This window comes from Vicugna pacos, chromosome 13 (genome assembly GCF_048564905.1).
Source record: "Vicugna pacos chromosome 13, VicPac4, whole genome shotgun sequence".
NCBI lineage: Eukaryota > Metazoa > Chordata > Mammalia > Artiodactyla > Camelidae > Vicugna > Vicugna pacos.
In genome coordinates this window covers 25962958-25981396 of record NC_132999.1, presented here as the reverse complement: position 1 = coordinate 25981396, position 18439 = coordinate 25962958, and the positions used below count along the sequence as shown (strand labels likewise).

The 18439-nt window shown below is 49.0% G+C and overlaps 1 protein-coding gene across 1 annotated transcript in view; it reads left to right on the top strand.

Annotated features, from left to right (window-relative positions):
• The window catches only part of C8A (complement C8 alpha chain), a 63927-nt gene extending 53193 nt beyond the window's left edge, over positions 1-10734 (top strand). Inside the window, exons 9-12 of the mRNA XM_015236198.3 lie at positions 497-628; positions 1767-1924; positions 6334-6556; positions 10186-10734. Of these exons, the coding sequence (XP_015091684.1) occupies positions 497-628; positions 1767-1924; positions 6334-6556; positions 10186-10337 (665 nt within the window). The 3' untranslated portion in view covers positions 10338-10734. The remainder of the gene's footprint in view (positions 1-496; positions 629-1766; positions 1925-6333; positions 6557-10185) is intronic.
• Positions 10735-18439: the final 7705 nt, after the last annotated feature.

Here is an 18439-nt window from a genome sequence, read left to right as displayed (position 1 = left end):
CATGTTCTGCTCCAGAAGTGCTTCCTGGAGTAAATATTTGAATTGGAGCTTGAGTAGCCTTTGGAAAGATGGTGAAGAGAGAGAGAGAAGGGGACAACGTGCAAACTGCCAAGTGAAGAATAGTGTCAAACATGGGCCAGGCCCTGTCAGGCACAGGGGTATGTGGAGGTGGATGAGATAGGATCACTGTCTCAGGGAGGCTCAGTGGAGAATGTGCAAAGGAGAGGGAACAAGCACTTTTGACCAACTAGTGTGTGCCATACTTATTCCTTCTCAGTTCAGGAATATTTGGTTTGGAACCATCCAGAAGACAACACTGAAATTGGGTTTAAAGAATTGGGATTTTTAACCCAGATCTCTTAGGCTGCACCATTGAAGGTAGCTTTTATTACTACTTTGAGCTAATGAGCTGTGAGCTCCTACCATGAGCTGGCTGGACCATATTAACTGTCTTTCAGTGTCTCAGCGTTCTGTGTTTCTCTGCTCCCTGCTGCAGATGTTACTAGCGAAGATATCACTGCATGCTTTGGACTCTCCGTTGGCCTCGACCATGAATACAAACAGATAACACAAATTGGAGGACGTTTATCAGGAGACCACTGTACAAAACATGGAGGTGGCAAAATTGGCAAGTATTTGGTAACAGGTCTCCCAAAAAGAGAAGCCCGAATTTCCCTTGGACACACAATCACAGCACGTACTCCCCCTCAACTGATTCCATCTCAGTTATCAGTCACACTGCATACCTGCTGAGCAAACCAAACCAATGACCTGCAGCGGCCCTGGTTTGAACTCCCCATGGGCTGAGGTCACCTTAGAAACACTGGATTTCGTATGGTGCATCCTCCTAGGTTATAAGCACTAGACAAAGATCCAAGTAGGAACTGGGATGAAAGGAGGTGCAGAGCCTGGAACGTTGACTGCTGACATGAAGGCCCATCAGGTACAGACAAGAGGGAGGAAATGAGTTTGCTGAGAGGGGAGGTGATTCCCAAGTCCATGATCGAAGAGTAATGATTAGAGAAGGATGGTACAAGAATATTTTGTGGCATTTCCTGAACAGGTCACTATGAGTGTTCATGTATTCATTCATTCATTCAACATGTATTGAGTATTTTCCTTCCCAGGTGGGAGACACAGAGGATGCAGGGATGATGAAATAGTTGACAGTATAGTGGATGAGTTGATAAGGTTCAAGTTACTCCCACGGCTTCAGGCTACTGAGGTGTCAGGGCCCTAAGGCAAATCTTCTCCCCAGTGCCCTTCCCTCTTCTCTCCATTTACCTGCCAAGATTGATCCGCTCCTCTAGACAACTCACCTTTCTTTCTGTCTGCTTCCCCACCCTTACTGTAGCTCTGACCAGGTCTTTCTCTGCACTGCTACTGAGTTGCGTAGAGAAATCTGTCAGAGCACCTACAAAATTTGATTGCCACTATGTGGCATACAGCAGGCACTGAGTAAACATATGATGTACAGATGAACAAATAAATGGATGAATCATCATCCATTCTCCCATCTTCTCCCTCCTCCACACTGGGCTGGGCTGTCTTCCCAGTGTCTGTGTTAATCCGGAGGATGGATCTGTTTCTAAGTTCTGGGCCTTCTTTTCTGCCTCACCCTGCTGGTTAACGGAGCCAGGCAGAAGAATGGGAGACAGCTCTAAGGCCAGCACACAAACTGGGTTCCAAATCTCCTGAGTGGAGTGTGCCAACCAGACCTTGGCTTTGGGGGAAACGAGCTAACACGGTCACTCTCTCGACGGCAGACGGTGACGAGGAGACCAGGCTGGTGGAAGACATCATCTCTAGGGTGCGAGGCGGCAGTTCCGGCTGGGGTACTGGCTTGACCCAAAACCAGAGCCTCATCACATACCGTTCCTGGGGGAGGTCACTGAAGTACAATCCTGTTGTTATTGACTTTGAGGTAAGTCTTTTCGCAGTTGAAGAAACTCTACGTCCACGAGGAATGAAAGTGAAGCAGACCAGATCATTTCATATTTCTTATTATGAGCCCGTCAAAGAACAAGATTAAATGTAATGGCACGCTGAACTGGTGGCCTTCCCCACGCCTGACTACCGGGGTGCGTGACTCTAGACCCAGGCCCCAGGAGGACTGGGATCACAAGTTTAATATCTGATCAGTGCCTAGTTTTCCACTCACTGTCCCAGAATTTCTTCAGCCTTAGGCCACCTTCTAAAAAATAAGAACTCACATTTATACATCAAAGACTTTAAAAATCACATCCGTTAAGTTGGAGGTTGACAAGCTTTTTCCGGAGAGGAGCAGATAGTAAATATTTTAGACTTTGGGGGCCATGCACCGTCCCTGTCATACAAGTTTGTCCTCTACATTTTTTTTTTGCAACCTTCAAAAAAATGTAAGAATCATTCTTAGCCCAAAGGACATACAAAAACCAGCTGTGAGCCGAGTATGATCCCAAGCCATAACTGGCCACCCCGCTCTAAGTGATCTCATCACACTGAACCTCTGGCCCAGACACAATTCTCCCCACTGAAAAGCTTAGGAAACTGAGGCTCCAAGTACTCAGGTGAATTGTTTCAGGCCAGAGCTCAGGTGGGGCAGTACCTGGAGCTTAGACCTTTGGCCCTCCTGTCCAGTTCTCACGTCCCTTTCTCTGAGCGTCTTCCTGGAAGCCATGCTTCTTAACCCCTGGGGGCCATGTTCTTCTCCAGGGGAGATCTGGCAGTGTCTGCAGGCACTGTTGGCAAGGTGCTACTGGCATCTAGTGGGCAGAGGCAGGGATGCTGCTCAACATCCCACGGTGCACAGGCCCGGCCTCGCAGCAAAGAAGTACCTGATCCCAGGGGTCAATGGTGCCAAACGTGAGAAAGCCTGCCTTAAATCTCTGACCCCACAGAGGAAGTGAAACTGCATTCGAGCTGCAAAGGCAGTGCATCATTCTACCAGGTGTCACGCTATTCTCTTCACATACAAGGGTAGCCCCTTAGGAAAAGAGTTGGATTCTGGGCTTTTAAATATTACTGTTTTGTTGCCCATTTTCCCCAGGCCTGTGCTCATTTTCTACATATCTTTCAAATTCCAGGTGTGGCTACATTCCTTCTGTTAAAATAAGTACCAACTGTTAAACCTAGAAGTCTGTTATAACACTGTTCTCACCGAAGAAAGAGGTCAGATGGATTAACCCTGATTTCATTTCTTCTCCAATAAGTAAGGGACCATTTTCACGCACCTGTAATTCACATAGGGCCTGAAAATTGCTATCACTAAGCTATTAGTGATCTGGGCAAAAACTGTAAAATTGATATCAGGAGTAATATATAAACTTTCATGGGCAAGAGGTGGACTCTGTGTTTGCCTTGAGCAAAACTTCCAAGGGGAAGACTGACATTCATGATTTGGAAAAGGGCAAATACTGTCCTTTGGGATGGAGAGCCTGGCTTTGGGGCGAGAATGACATAGTTTGGCTCATGGCCACTTTTTGATGTGTGACCTTGGGGGGTTACTTTATTTTCTGAGCCCCAGTTCCCCTGCTCTGGAACATGAAGATAATAAAATATTTCATCACAAGGTTAGGGAGAGAGAAGTGAGTACTGAGTGTAGTGGAGGAAACAGGTTCGTGGAGGTTAAGAAAGCTGGCGAAGTCTCAGAGCCAGTAAACTGCACAGCCTGACTGCAGCCAAGTCTGGAGATGCCCCAGGAGGAGTCTGGATCTGGTGCATGAAGCTGCTGGCAGGTCACAGAGCAGGGGAGTGACGGAGCTGGAGTGTGCTTTGAAAAGGAAATCCAGAGATACAAAGGATAAAAGAGAGACAGACAGAAGACAGAGACAGACTATGGACACGAAGAGGAGGCCAGTGAGTGGGTTATTTGGAACCTGGTGCTCAGAGTGAAAACTGTGTCTTATTCACTTGGATACTTCTAGAAATCAGCAGTGCTGACTTATGTCAGGTACTGGGACTGAGGGGACATAAGAGTCACGCTATGTTATGTTCTCTCTCGTGTTTTGATGCTGTTATGTTATATATTGTGTGTTACATGTTATGTTACAGTGTGTTGATATATCACACTGCTTGCCTTCTCCAAATCTGTTCTCTCATTTATAAACTGGGAACCAGACGGTTGCCAGTATCTTCTCAATCTCTAACATTCTAAGAATGTTTTTCTCCATCGCTCTTCCCCCTTTAAGTCCCACCAGCCCTTCCCAAGGAGCACACCCTTTCCTCTTCCTGAGGGTTTGGGGAGGAGACATGAGAGATGGGAGTCTGAGTGCTGAGCCCCTCTGGAAGGCCAAAGGGAAGCTGCCCGATGGTCCTGGCCTTCCCTGGGACTCAATCATCATTAACCAGGGCGGCCCATTCCACGGTGACTTCCTAACAATGGGGCCAAATTCCCTGGACTTCCAGTAATGGTCTTCTCCCCTTGGCCGGGGGCCCAGCCAGTCCTGACATGAGCAGCCTGGTGACCTCAGCCACAGCCCCTGACCACAGGTCACGGTCTGTTTGCCATGGCTCTTTCTGTACACATTTCCAGGAACCCCCTCACAGCAGGGCCAGCGCCCTTACTGACCTCTGATTCTCGAGAAGGGAGATTGCTCCAGCGGGGTTCAGTCCCACCTCTGGCTGGCTCTGTGACCTGGGCCGATCCCTCCCCTCTCAGGGCCTCAGGTTACACTCCTGTTAAATGAGAGATCTGGAAAAGAGGTTTTGTTTTATGATTACATGTTAAAATATATAGCTTTATGAGCATGCTGAAGATAACCACATACACGTGCAATTTCAAAAATACAGGTTTTTATCATCACATCTAATAAAAATTCTGTATCCTTCTTCCTCTTTGCAATGGTATCTCACAGTCACTACTTCTTTAGATCCTCATATGAATGCTAAAAAGTGGGTTATTATTCCCATTTTATGGATAATGGGGCTCAGACTTCGAGAAGGGCTGGAAGGTGGGCAGCATTTATTTTGCTTTTCCTGTGTGAGAGGCCTCCCCTGCCTCTCAGCTTTAATCCTCAACACACACACCTGGAGCGTAGGAGGCGCGTTCCCACTTTACAGGTGAGGAAGGGAGGTTCCGTGGGTAACGTGACAGAGATCACGTAGCTAGAGGTAGCAGAGCTGGCATCTGAAGCCAGGTTTTCTTTCTTTCTTGAACTGAAGTATAGTTGGTTTACCATGCTGTGTTAGTTTCTGGGGTACAGCACGGTGATTCAGTTATATATATACATGTATAGTCTTTTCCATATTCTTTTTCATTATAAATTATTATAAGATATTGAATATAGTTCCCTGTGCCATACAGTATAAACTTGCTGTTTATCTGTTTTAGATATAATATTTAGTATCTGCAAATCCTGCAATTTCAGTTTATCCCTCCTCTCCCTTTCTCCCCTGGTAACCATAAGTTTGTTTTCTATGTCTGTGAGTCTGTTCCTGTTTTGTAAATAAGTTCATTTGTGTCATATTTTTAGATTCTACATATAAGTGACATCGTATGATGTTTGTCTCTCTGTCTCTTACTTACTTCACTTAGTATGCTAATCTCTAACTCCACCCATGGAAGCCAGATTTTCTAGCTTGAGATTCAGTGCTCTCTGTTACATCTGCTACTTCCCAACCGAGGGTGAACTTTGCTCCCCAGGCAACATCTGGCAATGTCAGGCAACAGTTTGGGTGTTCATGACTAGAAGGTGCTGGTGGCATGTAGTGGGCAGACGCCAGAGATATTGCTAAACAGTTTACAGGGCACAGGCCAGCTGGAAATGCCGTGGTGCCGAGGCTGAGAAACCCTGGACCATAGTCCTGCCTAGAATGGGTTGCCGCAGAGGTAAAGGACTCCACCGCCTCCCCAGCCACGCACAGGCAGGCGAACACCACGCTCACACCATTAGGGAAGTGCCCAGCAATGGTAACGCACATGTCTGCCAAGGGCTTTATTAATTCCATTGAAGGCTGACAGTAAGAAAAAAAATAGAGACTCGCATACAGACGAATACTTCATATTCTTCCCACTTCCTAAAAATTCTGGAGTGTTCTAAGCTCTCATCTTTCCCTGAGACCCAGGGACCACAGGTCTCAAAGTCAGGTAGGTCCACTCCAAAGTTCAGAGTGGTCAATTGTGTGTCCTGAGCTGGTCACACAGACACACTGAGCCTCCACGTCTTCATCCACGGACTTCAGCACCTGCTTCACAGAGTGGCTGTGAAGAGCCAATGAGGCAGGAGAAAAGTTGAGCATTGGACTCTGTGCCTGGCATATAGCAGGCCTTCCAGAAGCTTGACGGTCAGTTCTTGGGCTCTGTGAAGCTGCACAAAGCCCAGGGAGGGCCCTCTGGTCTTTGTGTGCCCACAGATGCAGCCCATCCACGAGATTCTGCGGCACACGAACCTGCGGTCCCTGGAGGCCAAGCGCCAGAACCTGCAGCAGGCCCTGGACCAGTACCTGATGGAATTCAACGCCTGCCGCTGCGGGCCCTGCTTCAACAATGGGGAGCCCGTCCTCGAAGGTACCGGCTGCAGGTGTCAGTGCCCCGAGGCTCACCAGGGCCTCGCCTGCGAACAACTGGAGTTACAGGGTAAGCCCTGCGCAGCCTCGCTCAGCTTCAAGCCTATCCCAGCCCAGAGGGGCCTCCGGGCTTCCCAGCCTCTCCGTCCCGTGCCCTCTTGCCTTGTAACTCTAGGAACTGACATTCTGAGCTTTATGGCTGACCCTCCACATATAACGGCTCTTTTGCTTTCTCCCTGCCATCGGGACCCTCTGTCAGATGAGTTTTTTACCAAAGTGTAGACGGACAACAGGATTCATTTCTGGAGGAATGTGTTAGAGTCCCAGGGCCGCCCTAATAAATTACCCAAAGCTGGGCAGCCTAAAGCGATAGAAATGTACTGTCTCACACTTCTGGGAATTAGACATCCCAAATTCAGGCACAGCAGCCAGGCTGATTTCCTCTGAAGGCTCTGTGGGAGAACCTGCTCTGTGCCTCTCTCTCAGCTTCCAGTGTCTGTCAGCAACCTCTGCTATTCCTTGGCTGGTAGACACACCAATCCAGTCTCTGTTTCTGCTTTCACATGGGGGGTTCTCCATGCTATGTCTCTGTCTTCTCTTCTTATGAGAATTCTAGTTGGTGGATTAGGACCTTCCCTAATCCAAAGGACATCATCTTAACCTGATTTCATCTGTAAGGATCCTATTTCCAAACAAGTCACATTCACATGTTAACAGAGTTTGGATTTGAACATATATCTGTTTGGGGCACAACTCAACCCACTACAAGGGGCAAGTCAGTTGTCCCAAGGAGTCATGACTGAACACAAGTTTACGAAATGTTTAATGTTTAAATATTTAACATATGCAGCTATAGCAGGAACCAACTGACATTAGAAAAGAAGGTTCTCCAAGAAGGTTTAGAAATACATATCCCTTAAAGATGGAAAGGCCTAGGCGTGGATGTGAATCCCAGGTATTTTGTTAACTTACTGAGTGTCTGGTTAATCACCTCTTTCTGGGGCTCACCTTCCTCATCTAAGTTTCCTCTGAGCTCCAAGAATCTCTCTGCATGTTCTGATCCTAAGTTCCCAGTTTTCCGTGCATACTTGGTACATGGACTGATGACAAAAAATATAGGCTATTAAATCAACGTATATAAATTGATCTCAACTGCAAGGAAGAGAATGTAAAAGCAAAACAAGCTAGATGGCTGTATCCACAAGACTACAGAAAACAAACTGCTGAGACACAGGGTAGGTGGGATGGGAGCCTGGTTTTAAGATGAGGTGATGGTAGGCTATGATTTTCTCATTGGTGGAGTCGTTCTCAATGGCACACACGATAGCACAGCTCTGGTGTCCAATAGGCCCTTGCGTCCCAGAGCTGCCCGTTGTCACGTGGGTGGGCATCCCCTGTAAAGTGGGGATGACAGCAGCACCTGCATCACAGGTGGTGGTGGGGACTAAACTAGCTAACTCCTGCGGCAAGCTCGATTCTAGTAAGTAAAAGAGGAGAGAGCTTCCCCTGGTAGAAGATCTACCCCGGGTTGGCGCCACGTCTAAATTCCTCCTCGGCTGGCTGAAGGGAGTACAGTGGGTCCCCACAAGCTGCCTGGTCCCCTAGAGGAGGGACTCAGGAGGGATGAGCCAAGATGGTGAATGAATTCCAGGGACCTTATGAAGGAGGATGCAGAAAATAAACACCAAGCCGACCAATGACCAGGGCCAGGCCTGGTACAGTGTCCTCATGTGAATTGAAAAGAGGGACTGCTGGCCAGCTGGGTAAATTGGGAGAAACAAAGAAAACCACTGCAGGGCCCAGGGATTTCTTGACTTTCAACAGAGTCTGGACTGGGTTTCAGCCCCATTTGCTTCTTTGGCCGGGCAACTTTCCCAGAGGGACCAAAGGTCAATGAACAGAAAGAGTAACGCCCCCTCATCCTGTGCCGGGCGCTACTGCACCACTGTACATCCATGAGCTCCTTTATTCCCCCAAGAATGTTACGAGATAAATATTGTTATTACCCCACTTCACTGGGGCAGGAGGAGGGTGGGACAACGTACTGGGTCATCTAGCAGGGGAGTGTCAGGGCCATGACCTGGACCCACACGGCTGATGCTAAGACCCAAGCTCTCCGTTGTTACATTATTCTGATTTGCATCCTAAGAGTCAGGAAATTGGGGGAACGTGGATAGTGACCTGGAGATGATGGCACTGACTTTCGGGGAGTGGAGAGGGAAGGTATGTCCCAGGTCATGGTTATCAGGGACATGACGTGATCAGGGACTGGCCTGGCTAAAGGGACAGACGTGAGCTCTGCCTGGCTAACTATAATTACAGCACTTCAAGGATCCTCAGAGCCAGTGACTTGCTTAGATCCCTGTCTAAGAGAAATGGCAAAGCGAACAGGGAATGTGGACTATCTACATATGTCTACTCAATGACCCAGTGCTGGGCTCGTTGGCAGCCATGCTGAGTCATACGTACATATACTAGGCATTGGAGAAAGGGGGGCGTGATGCCAATGATCTTGGGTGGAGGGGATGGCAGGGTGCAGAAGGGGGTTCACAGCCCCGTGTCTCCCGCAAGATTACATTCAGTCGGTGGCAAGCACCTCATGGGTGTTGTATTACCCTTGTTCCAAGCAGGGTTTGGCCATCAGGTGGCCTTGGGACTATCAAACTGAACCTTCAGCAGGACAGAGACCGACCTGGCAAGGAAATTTAAGGTTGGGGTATCAGCCACCACAGAGACCCATTGACGTAGGTCCTGAGGGATTTTCCCTGCAAACTTTTGCCTGTGGGGACCGAGCCACAGAGGTGGGCGAAATAGACAGAGAGCCCTGCTGTGGCTGCCCCACTGGGAGTGTAATTACAGAGCCGGAAGGGACTTGAAGATAATCTAATCCAGTGATACTCACACTGGGATCTGAGGAAACTTGTGGTCTTATAGGGGCAGCCCTAGGGGAGCAGGGCAAACCTGACAGGTGCCCCAGCTTCAAACAGAACAGCCCCACTTTCATCCATGTTGGGGCCCATATAAGATTTCATTCAAGAAAAAAAAAACTGTAATAAAATAATGATAGAAAAGCCGTACTGGATTAGCCCATCCTTTGCACTGACAGAGGTGAAGACTCAGGCTGAGAGACGGGCTGACTCAAACGCACAGGACTACTAGGAGGCAGCAGCCAGGGTGGAGGGAGCCTGTGAGCCGGACACCCAGAGACAGGCCGCGGTCAGAGCATGTGTTCTGATGCTCTGGGCAGGGGATCTGTCACCCACTGTGGCCTCGTCATTGGAGTCTGAGGGGGTTGGATTTGCAAACCCTCACTCCAAAGCCCAGCCATCCTTGTCCCGGGGCGCCTGGCTGGCCGTTGTCTGTGGAGCTCCAGCCGGGGTCTGCTGCCTGCTCTTGGCACCCTCACTGGCTCAGAGTCAGCCCTCCGGAGGAGCGCGCCTCCCTGCCTCTCTCTGCTACCCATCTTCATGGAACCATGGGTTCCAGTTTCCTGAGATGGGCTCCCAGTGTCCTCTCCTCACTCCATCTGGAGTTTCAAATTAAATGTGAGGCGGCGAGCACAGAGGTCCCGACTGGCTACACCAAGGCATTTCCCCAAGGAGAGACCGCAGATCACAGCAGGGCAACGGGACAGGGTCTCCCTCCGAACCTTCCCATCGGCTGCTAACCTCCTCCCGCTCTGGTAAACTCTCTGTGCAGGAGCCAAGTCGGACGGTCGCTGGAGCTGCTGGAGTGCCTGGTCTGCTTGTAGCGCTGGGACCCGGGAAAGGAGGAGGGAGTGCAACAACCCTACACCCCGGAACGGAGGCGCCTCCTGTCCAGGCAGGAACGTGCAGACCAGGGCGTGCTGAGGGCCTCTGGGCACAGGCTGGGGCCCATGCAGCGGAGATCACTACCCACAGTGACCACTGGATACAGACTTCTCTCGGCCGAGAGAAGACGTCAATCAGCACGGACTTTGTCTTTGTCCTGCCAGCCCCTGGCCGAAGACCAGGCCGGGCCATCTTCCACCACTGTTCTATTACTCACAAAACTCAGCCAGTCACAGCTCAGTGTTAGGTGTGAACTAGAGTGTTATCTGCTCACAGCACTCTGGATCATCCCCTCCAATTTTTTTTTAAGGAAAGAAAGAAAAAAAAAAAAGGAGAAATCAATCCATATCTTTGAGGGACTTAGAGGATGTTAGAAACACAGGCAGATGCTCTTGAAACAATCAATGGCCAATAAAACAAAGGATGATGAAAATGATCTCAGCTCTTTGAGAAATACATCTGTTCATCTGTAGAACCATTATTAGTTGGTAAAATAAGCAGACATACTGAAATAAGGAGAAAGAATGAAAGACTGATTTGTGGTCCTTCAATTGTCCTTCACTGGGACCCAGCATTTTCTGGTATTCCTTCAATTCCTCTTGTTTACTTAAGTCCTTACCACAAACATCCCCTCCCTCCCAATTATTTTCTCACAGCCCGCTATTCTTTACCCTCACTGCATTTTTCACAATTAGTAATTACGTACTGGGTCCCACACCTCCTGTGACTATGACCTGTCTCCCCACAGATGGCGATCTTGAGGGTGGGGCTCCCCTTTGTCTGGTCCAGCACCGCACCCCCAGAGGCCAGGGCTGCGCCTTGAACTGAACGGACTTCACAAGCATCTGAGGAAGAGGCGAAGGGCCCAACTCAAGAATCAGTTCAAAAATGTGGTCCCTCTTAGTCAGCCTCCCAGCGCGGAGGGGGGGAATCTGGAGGGGCCGCCCAGTGATGATCAGCGCACCTGCCCTGACCCACCAGTGGGAGAGCCAGTCACGCCAGCCTGCCTCCGTATCTCCGCTCCAGTCAGGCCTCAAAGACAGAATGTGTGTCAAGCTGACTTTTCTGTTGACCCAAAAGTTTCCCCTATAGATTGTGAGCTCCTGGAAGGCAACTCTACATTCCCAGTCGGTACTGACAATATATATTAGTGCCCCCTATCCTTCCAGAACCCTCAATCTTTTTAGGGTGATAATAAGACATATATATACACGTATATATATATATACATACACTATGTATATATACTTACATACATGAAAGACTTAGAAGGGCTTTTAGGGACACAGGACATTAATTGCTGAGTTAATGCCAGAATATGTGGCACCCAAAATAAATGCCGAAGGCGGCCAGGTGGGAGAGAGACTTACCTTTCCTTGTGTGTATTTTATATACAGCATGGGGGGTGACCCAGACCTTGGGGGGGTTTTGAATTAGGCAAAGAGGGAGGGGACCTTTAAGACGTAAGTTCAGCATGTCACAAAGTCTGAACTTGAGAAGGAATATTAGAGGGGTGTGTAGGTGTGTATGTGTTGGGAATGGGGACTAAAATAAGTTACATAAGATACTTCACACAATGCCTGCCACATGCACAATTACTAGCATCACCCTTGTTGTTCTTGTTACTATTATTAAAGCTTATAGTTTAGAAGTTCATTTCTGAACTCTTCAGATCTGAAAGAAGTGGGGAATAAAAGACTCCCATATTGCTTCTCATCCTACCATTAATTTACCTTTTAATCTATGTTAATAACTAATTCCCATTTATTATTCACCGGGGAGTGGTAGTTACAAGCTAGAAAGTGACAAAAGGCCAGACTGGCCAGGCCAAGCTTGATCTAAAAGCGGTTGTTCTCAGCCTTGGTTGCTGGTGAGAATCACCTGGGGAGTTTTAAAAACTCTGAACTTCCAGATGTGCCCCAAACCAATTAAATCCAAATTTCTGGAGATGAGAGTCTGAGAGCAGGAAGGATTTTTTTCCTTCCATTTTAAAAACTTCCTATTTTGAAATAATTACAGATTCACAGGAAGTTGCAAAAAAAATGTACAAGGAGTGCCTGTGTGCTCTGTACTCAGCTTCTCCTAATGGTAGTATGGTACATTTTGAAATGTTTTTGAGATGGATGTACCAGGCCTCATGCCAGGTGCTTTTGCATACTTTCAGATTTCATGCTTCAAATAGCTCCGTGGAGATCAGTAGTTTTAAAAGCTCTCCAGGCGATTCCAATGCAGCCAAGGGTGAGAACCCTTGAGAACGCAGGCGTCATTACATGTTCACGGGGTGTGCAACAAGACAAAAGGGCACCACAGTAAGGTTTATATGTGAACCTATCTAGTCTTAACAAGGACCTTCTAAGATTTGTTTCACGGGTCCCATTTTACAGCTAAGGAAACTGAGCCTCGTGGGTCCCAGACCTGGCAGGCTGGCCGGGGTCTGAATGCAGTACATCACACACATGCTCCCCAACCTCTGCTCTGTGCTGCCAGCCAGGGTGGGAGGGGGGTGGGGGGGGGGAAGAAACCAGAGGCCAGGAAGCTCGTTAGGAAGTAAGTTATCGTCATCTAGATGTGAGATGAGAACACTGGGATGAAGCAATTGCCCGGATCACCTGTGAACCCAGACCAGCAGCTCAGCAAGGCCATCTTCCTGTCGTTTGAGCCACAGAACCAAGTCTGGTGTCCCTCCCGCTCCTCTGAGGATGCTGCACTCCCAGCAGCTGGAGAAACTAAAACGCAGCGGGCTGCAGCAGTTTGCGGGGCAGCCACCCTTCCCCCATCAGCGCGCCTCCCTTCAGGAATGCCTGGCGCTCACCACGCCAGAGGCAGAAAACTCGTCAAATGGATTCTCCCCCAAGTCCTTTCAGGAGATCTATAATCTACGGCTTTATAGGTAGTGGATGTAAAAACACGGCTTAAAGATATAATCTTCAGCTTGACAAGGTGTCTTTTGAAAAGTAAATTAATGACAGAATGAAAAGCAGTAAGGAGCAGCTTTTTTCTTTTCTTCTGCTTTGAGAGAGAGGAAGATCTAAAGAGTTCAGCACTCAGTGAATCTCTTCTGAGCTCGATGCCTTGAGGGTGAAGAAAATGGACAGAGAGAAAGGGTCGGCTTCAAAAACCATGGTGCAGAAATGAGAGATGGCGGATGGATGCTTCCAGGTGCTGGGGGAGGCAGGGGCGGCGATACGGATTAGCAGAAGGACGCTTGTTGTCCGGAAAGAAAATTGGGGCTGCTTGGGAAATGGGTGAGCACTCTGGGGAGCCCTGGACTGGCTCCTGGGGGGGCCAGAAATGGGTCAGACTCAGTCCTGGCGCTGGCAGAATGCCCGTCTGGTGGAGAAGGCCTGTGAACCAGCAGGAAGCCCAGCCTGGGGAGCAGGAAGACAGCTGGATAGGAGACAATGGTCAACAGAGTCTGGGAAACCGGCAGGAATTAGAAAAGCCAAGTGAAGAAGGGGCGGGACATTGGGGACAAAACAGGACGTGCAGAGGTGGGAAACCACAAGATAGGTACAGGGCGGGGGCTGCTCAGCTCCTGAGGATGTGGTCCCTGGTCCCCCTCAGGCTGGGGAGAGCTGGGTTTGGACTGTTGTTTTGGTCACTGGGCCTTTCCTAAGGGCAGCAGTGCAGGTCTTGGGACGATTTCCACAGACGGCCACTTTCCAGCCATGTCCCTGCTCTCCTCCAGAGCTCCTGGTGGCTCCACGCCCCACAGACACTGTTACACAGCTCAAGCCTTTCCACCAGGATTCGCAAAGTTCCGTCTGGTCTGATGACCAGGTACCACTCAATCTTCATCTCCCTTTGCAGATCTTATGAGCCAATATGAGCCAAAAGTCTGTAATCCCTAACAGGACCACAAAGGCCTGTGTACCTAGCCATCACCTCTCTCTGTAACGTTACCACACTTCCTTCCATTCACTCTCCTCTCAGTCATGCTGTGCCAGCCATGAAAGCCTTTTTACTGTTCCTCACACCTGCCAAGTTCACTCATGCCTCAGGCCCTTTGCACCTGCTTTCTCCTCCACCTGAAATGCTCATCCTCTAAACGAGCTCCTCCAAGACTCACTCCCTTGTTTCATTCCCATCTTTGCTCAAATAACCCCCCTCCAAAGACCTCACCCTCATTTATTTTTCTCATATACACATCACTATCTGAGATGATAGATTTTTCTCTTTCTTTCTTTCTTTCTTTGTCTTGGTCTGTCTCCCTTCATTAATATTTGACCTGAGGAGGGGGTTCAATACATATTGATTGAATAAATGAACTATTTCCAATTTAATTCCTCAAATAGGTCAGGCTTTTTGTCCCCTCCAGGCCTTTGTACCTACTACCCTAGAAGCACCTCATCTCCTCCTAGCTTTTACCAGCACTCTGCAGGGTACAGACGAGGTGTCCCTTCACCCAGAAAGCCAACCCAACCCCTTCCGTTACCCCACACTTCATCAGGTGCTACTCCCCCGTCTGGCTCTGGGTTCCAGCACTTGCCATACCTTTCACTCCAACCAGTGACACCTTGCTGGGCAGATGGGGACTCTGACTTACTTTTGGAGCCCCAGGACCTAGTGTTGTGCCTGGGCCCCTGGGAGCTCCCCAGTAAAAGTCTGGATGCTGTTCCTTCTCTGGTCCCTCCGTGCTAGATGCTAGAGGCCGAGGCCTTTGCATGTCGTGTGCAGTGGCAGGGGGGAGGAAACCCCGTGGAAGATGTTCTCACAGAACTCCAGGTCCTGCCGCCTTCCCGGGACATCAGAGGACAGCCCGCACCACTCTTCGAGGCTGAGTAAATTTGAAAGAGAGCCCACCTTTTCCACCTTAGTGAAGCAAAGCCCATCAACTCGAGTTAAAAATTCTGCATTTGTAGCCCAGGGGTTCCCCCCGCCCCTGGGAGAGATAAAGGGAAATATGTTTCCCTTCTATATTAACAGCTTAAAATGTGAGATAAATCCTCTCGTCCTAACCTGTTTCTAACAAATGGGCTTTGCCGTCCAGTGGCATGATACACGTCTGATGGATCTATTTATCCATTCTATTTCTTCAGTGATAGCAGCTAAGAAGTTTTATCTATTCTTTGTCTCCCTCCCCTAGTCCCATTTTCCTAACCAAGCAGGTGGAGCAAGCAGTTGATGGATGAATGGCATTTGGGATAAAAGGGGCCAGAATCAGATAGTTTTTAGGATATGGACAGAACTTGCTTATCAACAAGGAGGCCTCTCTGGCAGGAGGTGGTGGGGGAAGGAGGAGTGGGTACCAGACAGTGGTCAGTGATGGATGAAGGAGCACCTGGGGTTGCAAGGTGTAGACGCGAGATAACGGGTGGCCGCAGCCTCCGATAATGGCACTGCCCGGGCTCCCGGGCGGCCTCCTGCACAGAGGTGAATGTCAGACCAGCCACTTGACTTCCTTTGACAATCCTCCAAGCATTCCCCACTGCAAACACAAGTCCTATTTCCTCCTGGAGAATGCAGTTTACAGAAAATCTGTAAACTGCAGTCTCCATGCTCAACAAGAGACAGATGCTAGTCAGGGTACAAAGGGGCAGATGCCAGGCAGGGTTGGGTGGTTCAACACCCAGGAATGGAGAGGCAGTTGAGTACTGCCATGTGCCAGGCACTTTGGGGTGAGAGCAGTCCCTTTGCACGTGTCCTGTCATTTAATCCTCGTATTTGTGCCATCGGGATTACTGGCCCTATATTCTGATGAGGACACTGAAGCTCAGAGAGGAGAAGGGACATGATCAAGGCTGCTCAGCTAGGAAGTGGTGGCATGGGGTCTGACATGTGTCTGTCCACCCCAAAGCCTTCTAAACGGCTCTGCTTCTCCACTGCAGGGATGCCTGCCCCGGGCCCTTTCTGTCTCTTCTATGCAAGCAGGCAGGCACCTGGCAGGGGATGGAATTGGTCCTGATTCTGCTGCGGTGGGAAGCAGGCGAGCAGCTGCCCTGGACTGAGGCCTTTCTACCACTTTCGAGCTGTGTGGTCTTGGGCAACTCGCTCAGTCTCTCCGAGGCTCCGTCTCATCACCTGTCAAAGGCAGATAATAAATCCTTCCTCTTGCAGGCATTGAGAGGATTAAGCTGGATTAGGTATGTGAAAGTTCTTTGTAACTGGTAATGCCCTCTGCAAATATTAGTTATTATGCTGTTACATTTTCCCTTAATAACCCAGAGATTGGGATATAAAAGCCTTCCCTGTCCTTTATTAAGACATCCCCTAGGAGCTAAGCTATTTTATGTCTTTCTTGTTCCCTTCTGTTAAGAGTAGGTTTAGTACTGCAATGTACTAAGCCAGTTTAAAGCAGTTTTAAACAACTTTAGAAAACCAAACATACAAACCGTAGTTCTTGTTGATGTGTTGAGACTCCCCAGAAGCAAGGATGTCTGGGACACTGTGGTGGGCTGACTGGTCCAGGCACGTGCCTGAGCTTGGTTAGTTCCCATCTTCCAACCCCCAGGAGGACGCTGCCATCACCAGCCCCATCTTGCAGATGCGGAAACAGGGGCACAGATGGGTGCAGAACTTGTGCAAAGCCACAAAACCGGTAAGTCATGGAGCCGGGCCAGGACACAAACACAGCGGTGTGGCACCAGAGCGCACACTTCTGAGCACGATGCCCCTCGGCCTCCTCGCCTGTGTTTCCGGTTCTACCCAAGAGGCTGTGATGCGCCCCTACCTCCCCTGCCAGGTATCGCGGCAGATCCACCCGAGTTCTGAATCCCGCATCTCTCAACCTTGGAATTAACATTCCTGAAAGACAACTCCAAGAAGACGACATCCTATAGAAAAATCTGGTTTTGTGACAACATTCCGTAAACAGGGACTCCCAAAGATGTACAGTGCACTGGTTCAGTGTGCTGCTGTTAGGGTATAGGTGGTCATGACAGATTGCAACTCAATCCATAAATGAGAAATGCGGTGAAGGCAGAACGCTGGAAGACATTTTTCCCTCTAAGTTCTTCTTTATTCGTATCTTCCCTCTGCTGCGCACTGGGCGGGCTTTCAAACCCTCTTCAGCCTCGGTTTCTTCCTCCCCCTGTAAATGTGCTTCTCAGGTTATCCCACCAGTGACAACCGCTTTCTGCTCCCTCCCTCTGCACAGTTTCCCTGAAGACTTCTGGTGGTCCCCAGGGGGTGTCACAACTCCCCTAACAAGTACCTTCAGCCCCTACCTGACAGCAGCTATTTTTGTGCGTCTTTTGTCTCACTCATCTTTTGTGCTGCTGCCCACAGAGCTGGCTGAATGTGCCTCCCCCGGTCCTTGCTGTGTGTCTGCCTCTATCTCAAGGTGGCTGCACCCCAAATCTCATGATGCCACCATCATAAACCACCAATTTACTAAAGCTTCTCACCTGCCTAAGAAGGTTCTGCCCTTGGCCCTGCTCACGTCCCTTTTCATTAGTTCGTTAATTCATGCAACAATGATATATCATTGCTTGCTTGTGCCAGGCCCTGTACTGAGTACCTGGGGTACATGAGTGCAGTAGACAGACACTATCTCTGCCTTCCAGGACACGATGCTTGAGAAAGACTAGGAGACAATAAGCAAGTAAATTATAATACAACGTCTGCAGAGCCCGGAAACATTGGCAAATAGACATACTGCCATTAGGATATCTTCAATCTGTAAAACAAAATATCTGTCCATCAAGATGATGATCACGGGGAGGGAAATAGCTCAGTGGTACAGCGCACGCTTAGTTTAACATGAACAAGGTCCTGGTACCTCGTCAATCTTCAGCACCTCCTTTAAAAAAAAATACAGATGCTGATCACGAGACCTGGCCGGTGTCCCGGGGCCGTCCTGCTTCTGCCCCACTCTCTCCAGAGGGCTTTTTTATCTAAGTGCCTGGGAGCAGGCCAGAGTTCTCTTCTTTAAAACCAAGATGACATTTTCCTCTGGATGCTCTGCCAGCAGATGCCCTTTCTCCCACCTCAGCATCCCCCCTTGACTTCCACAGTCAGCCCACCCCTGGTAAGAAGCACGTCTCCCTCTGAAGCTTTCCCTACGTGTCATCTGATGATTGTATTAATATCTACCCCATCAAATTCAAATAAAGATTAAATAGGGTAATGCAGGTTAAAAGACTTCATAAACGAGCCCCGCTCTATAATTGGCAGCTATTATTATTATTGCTATTGTTAAA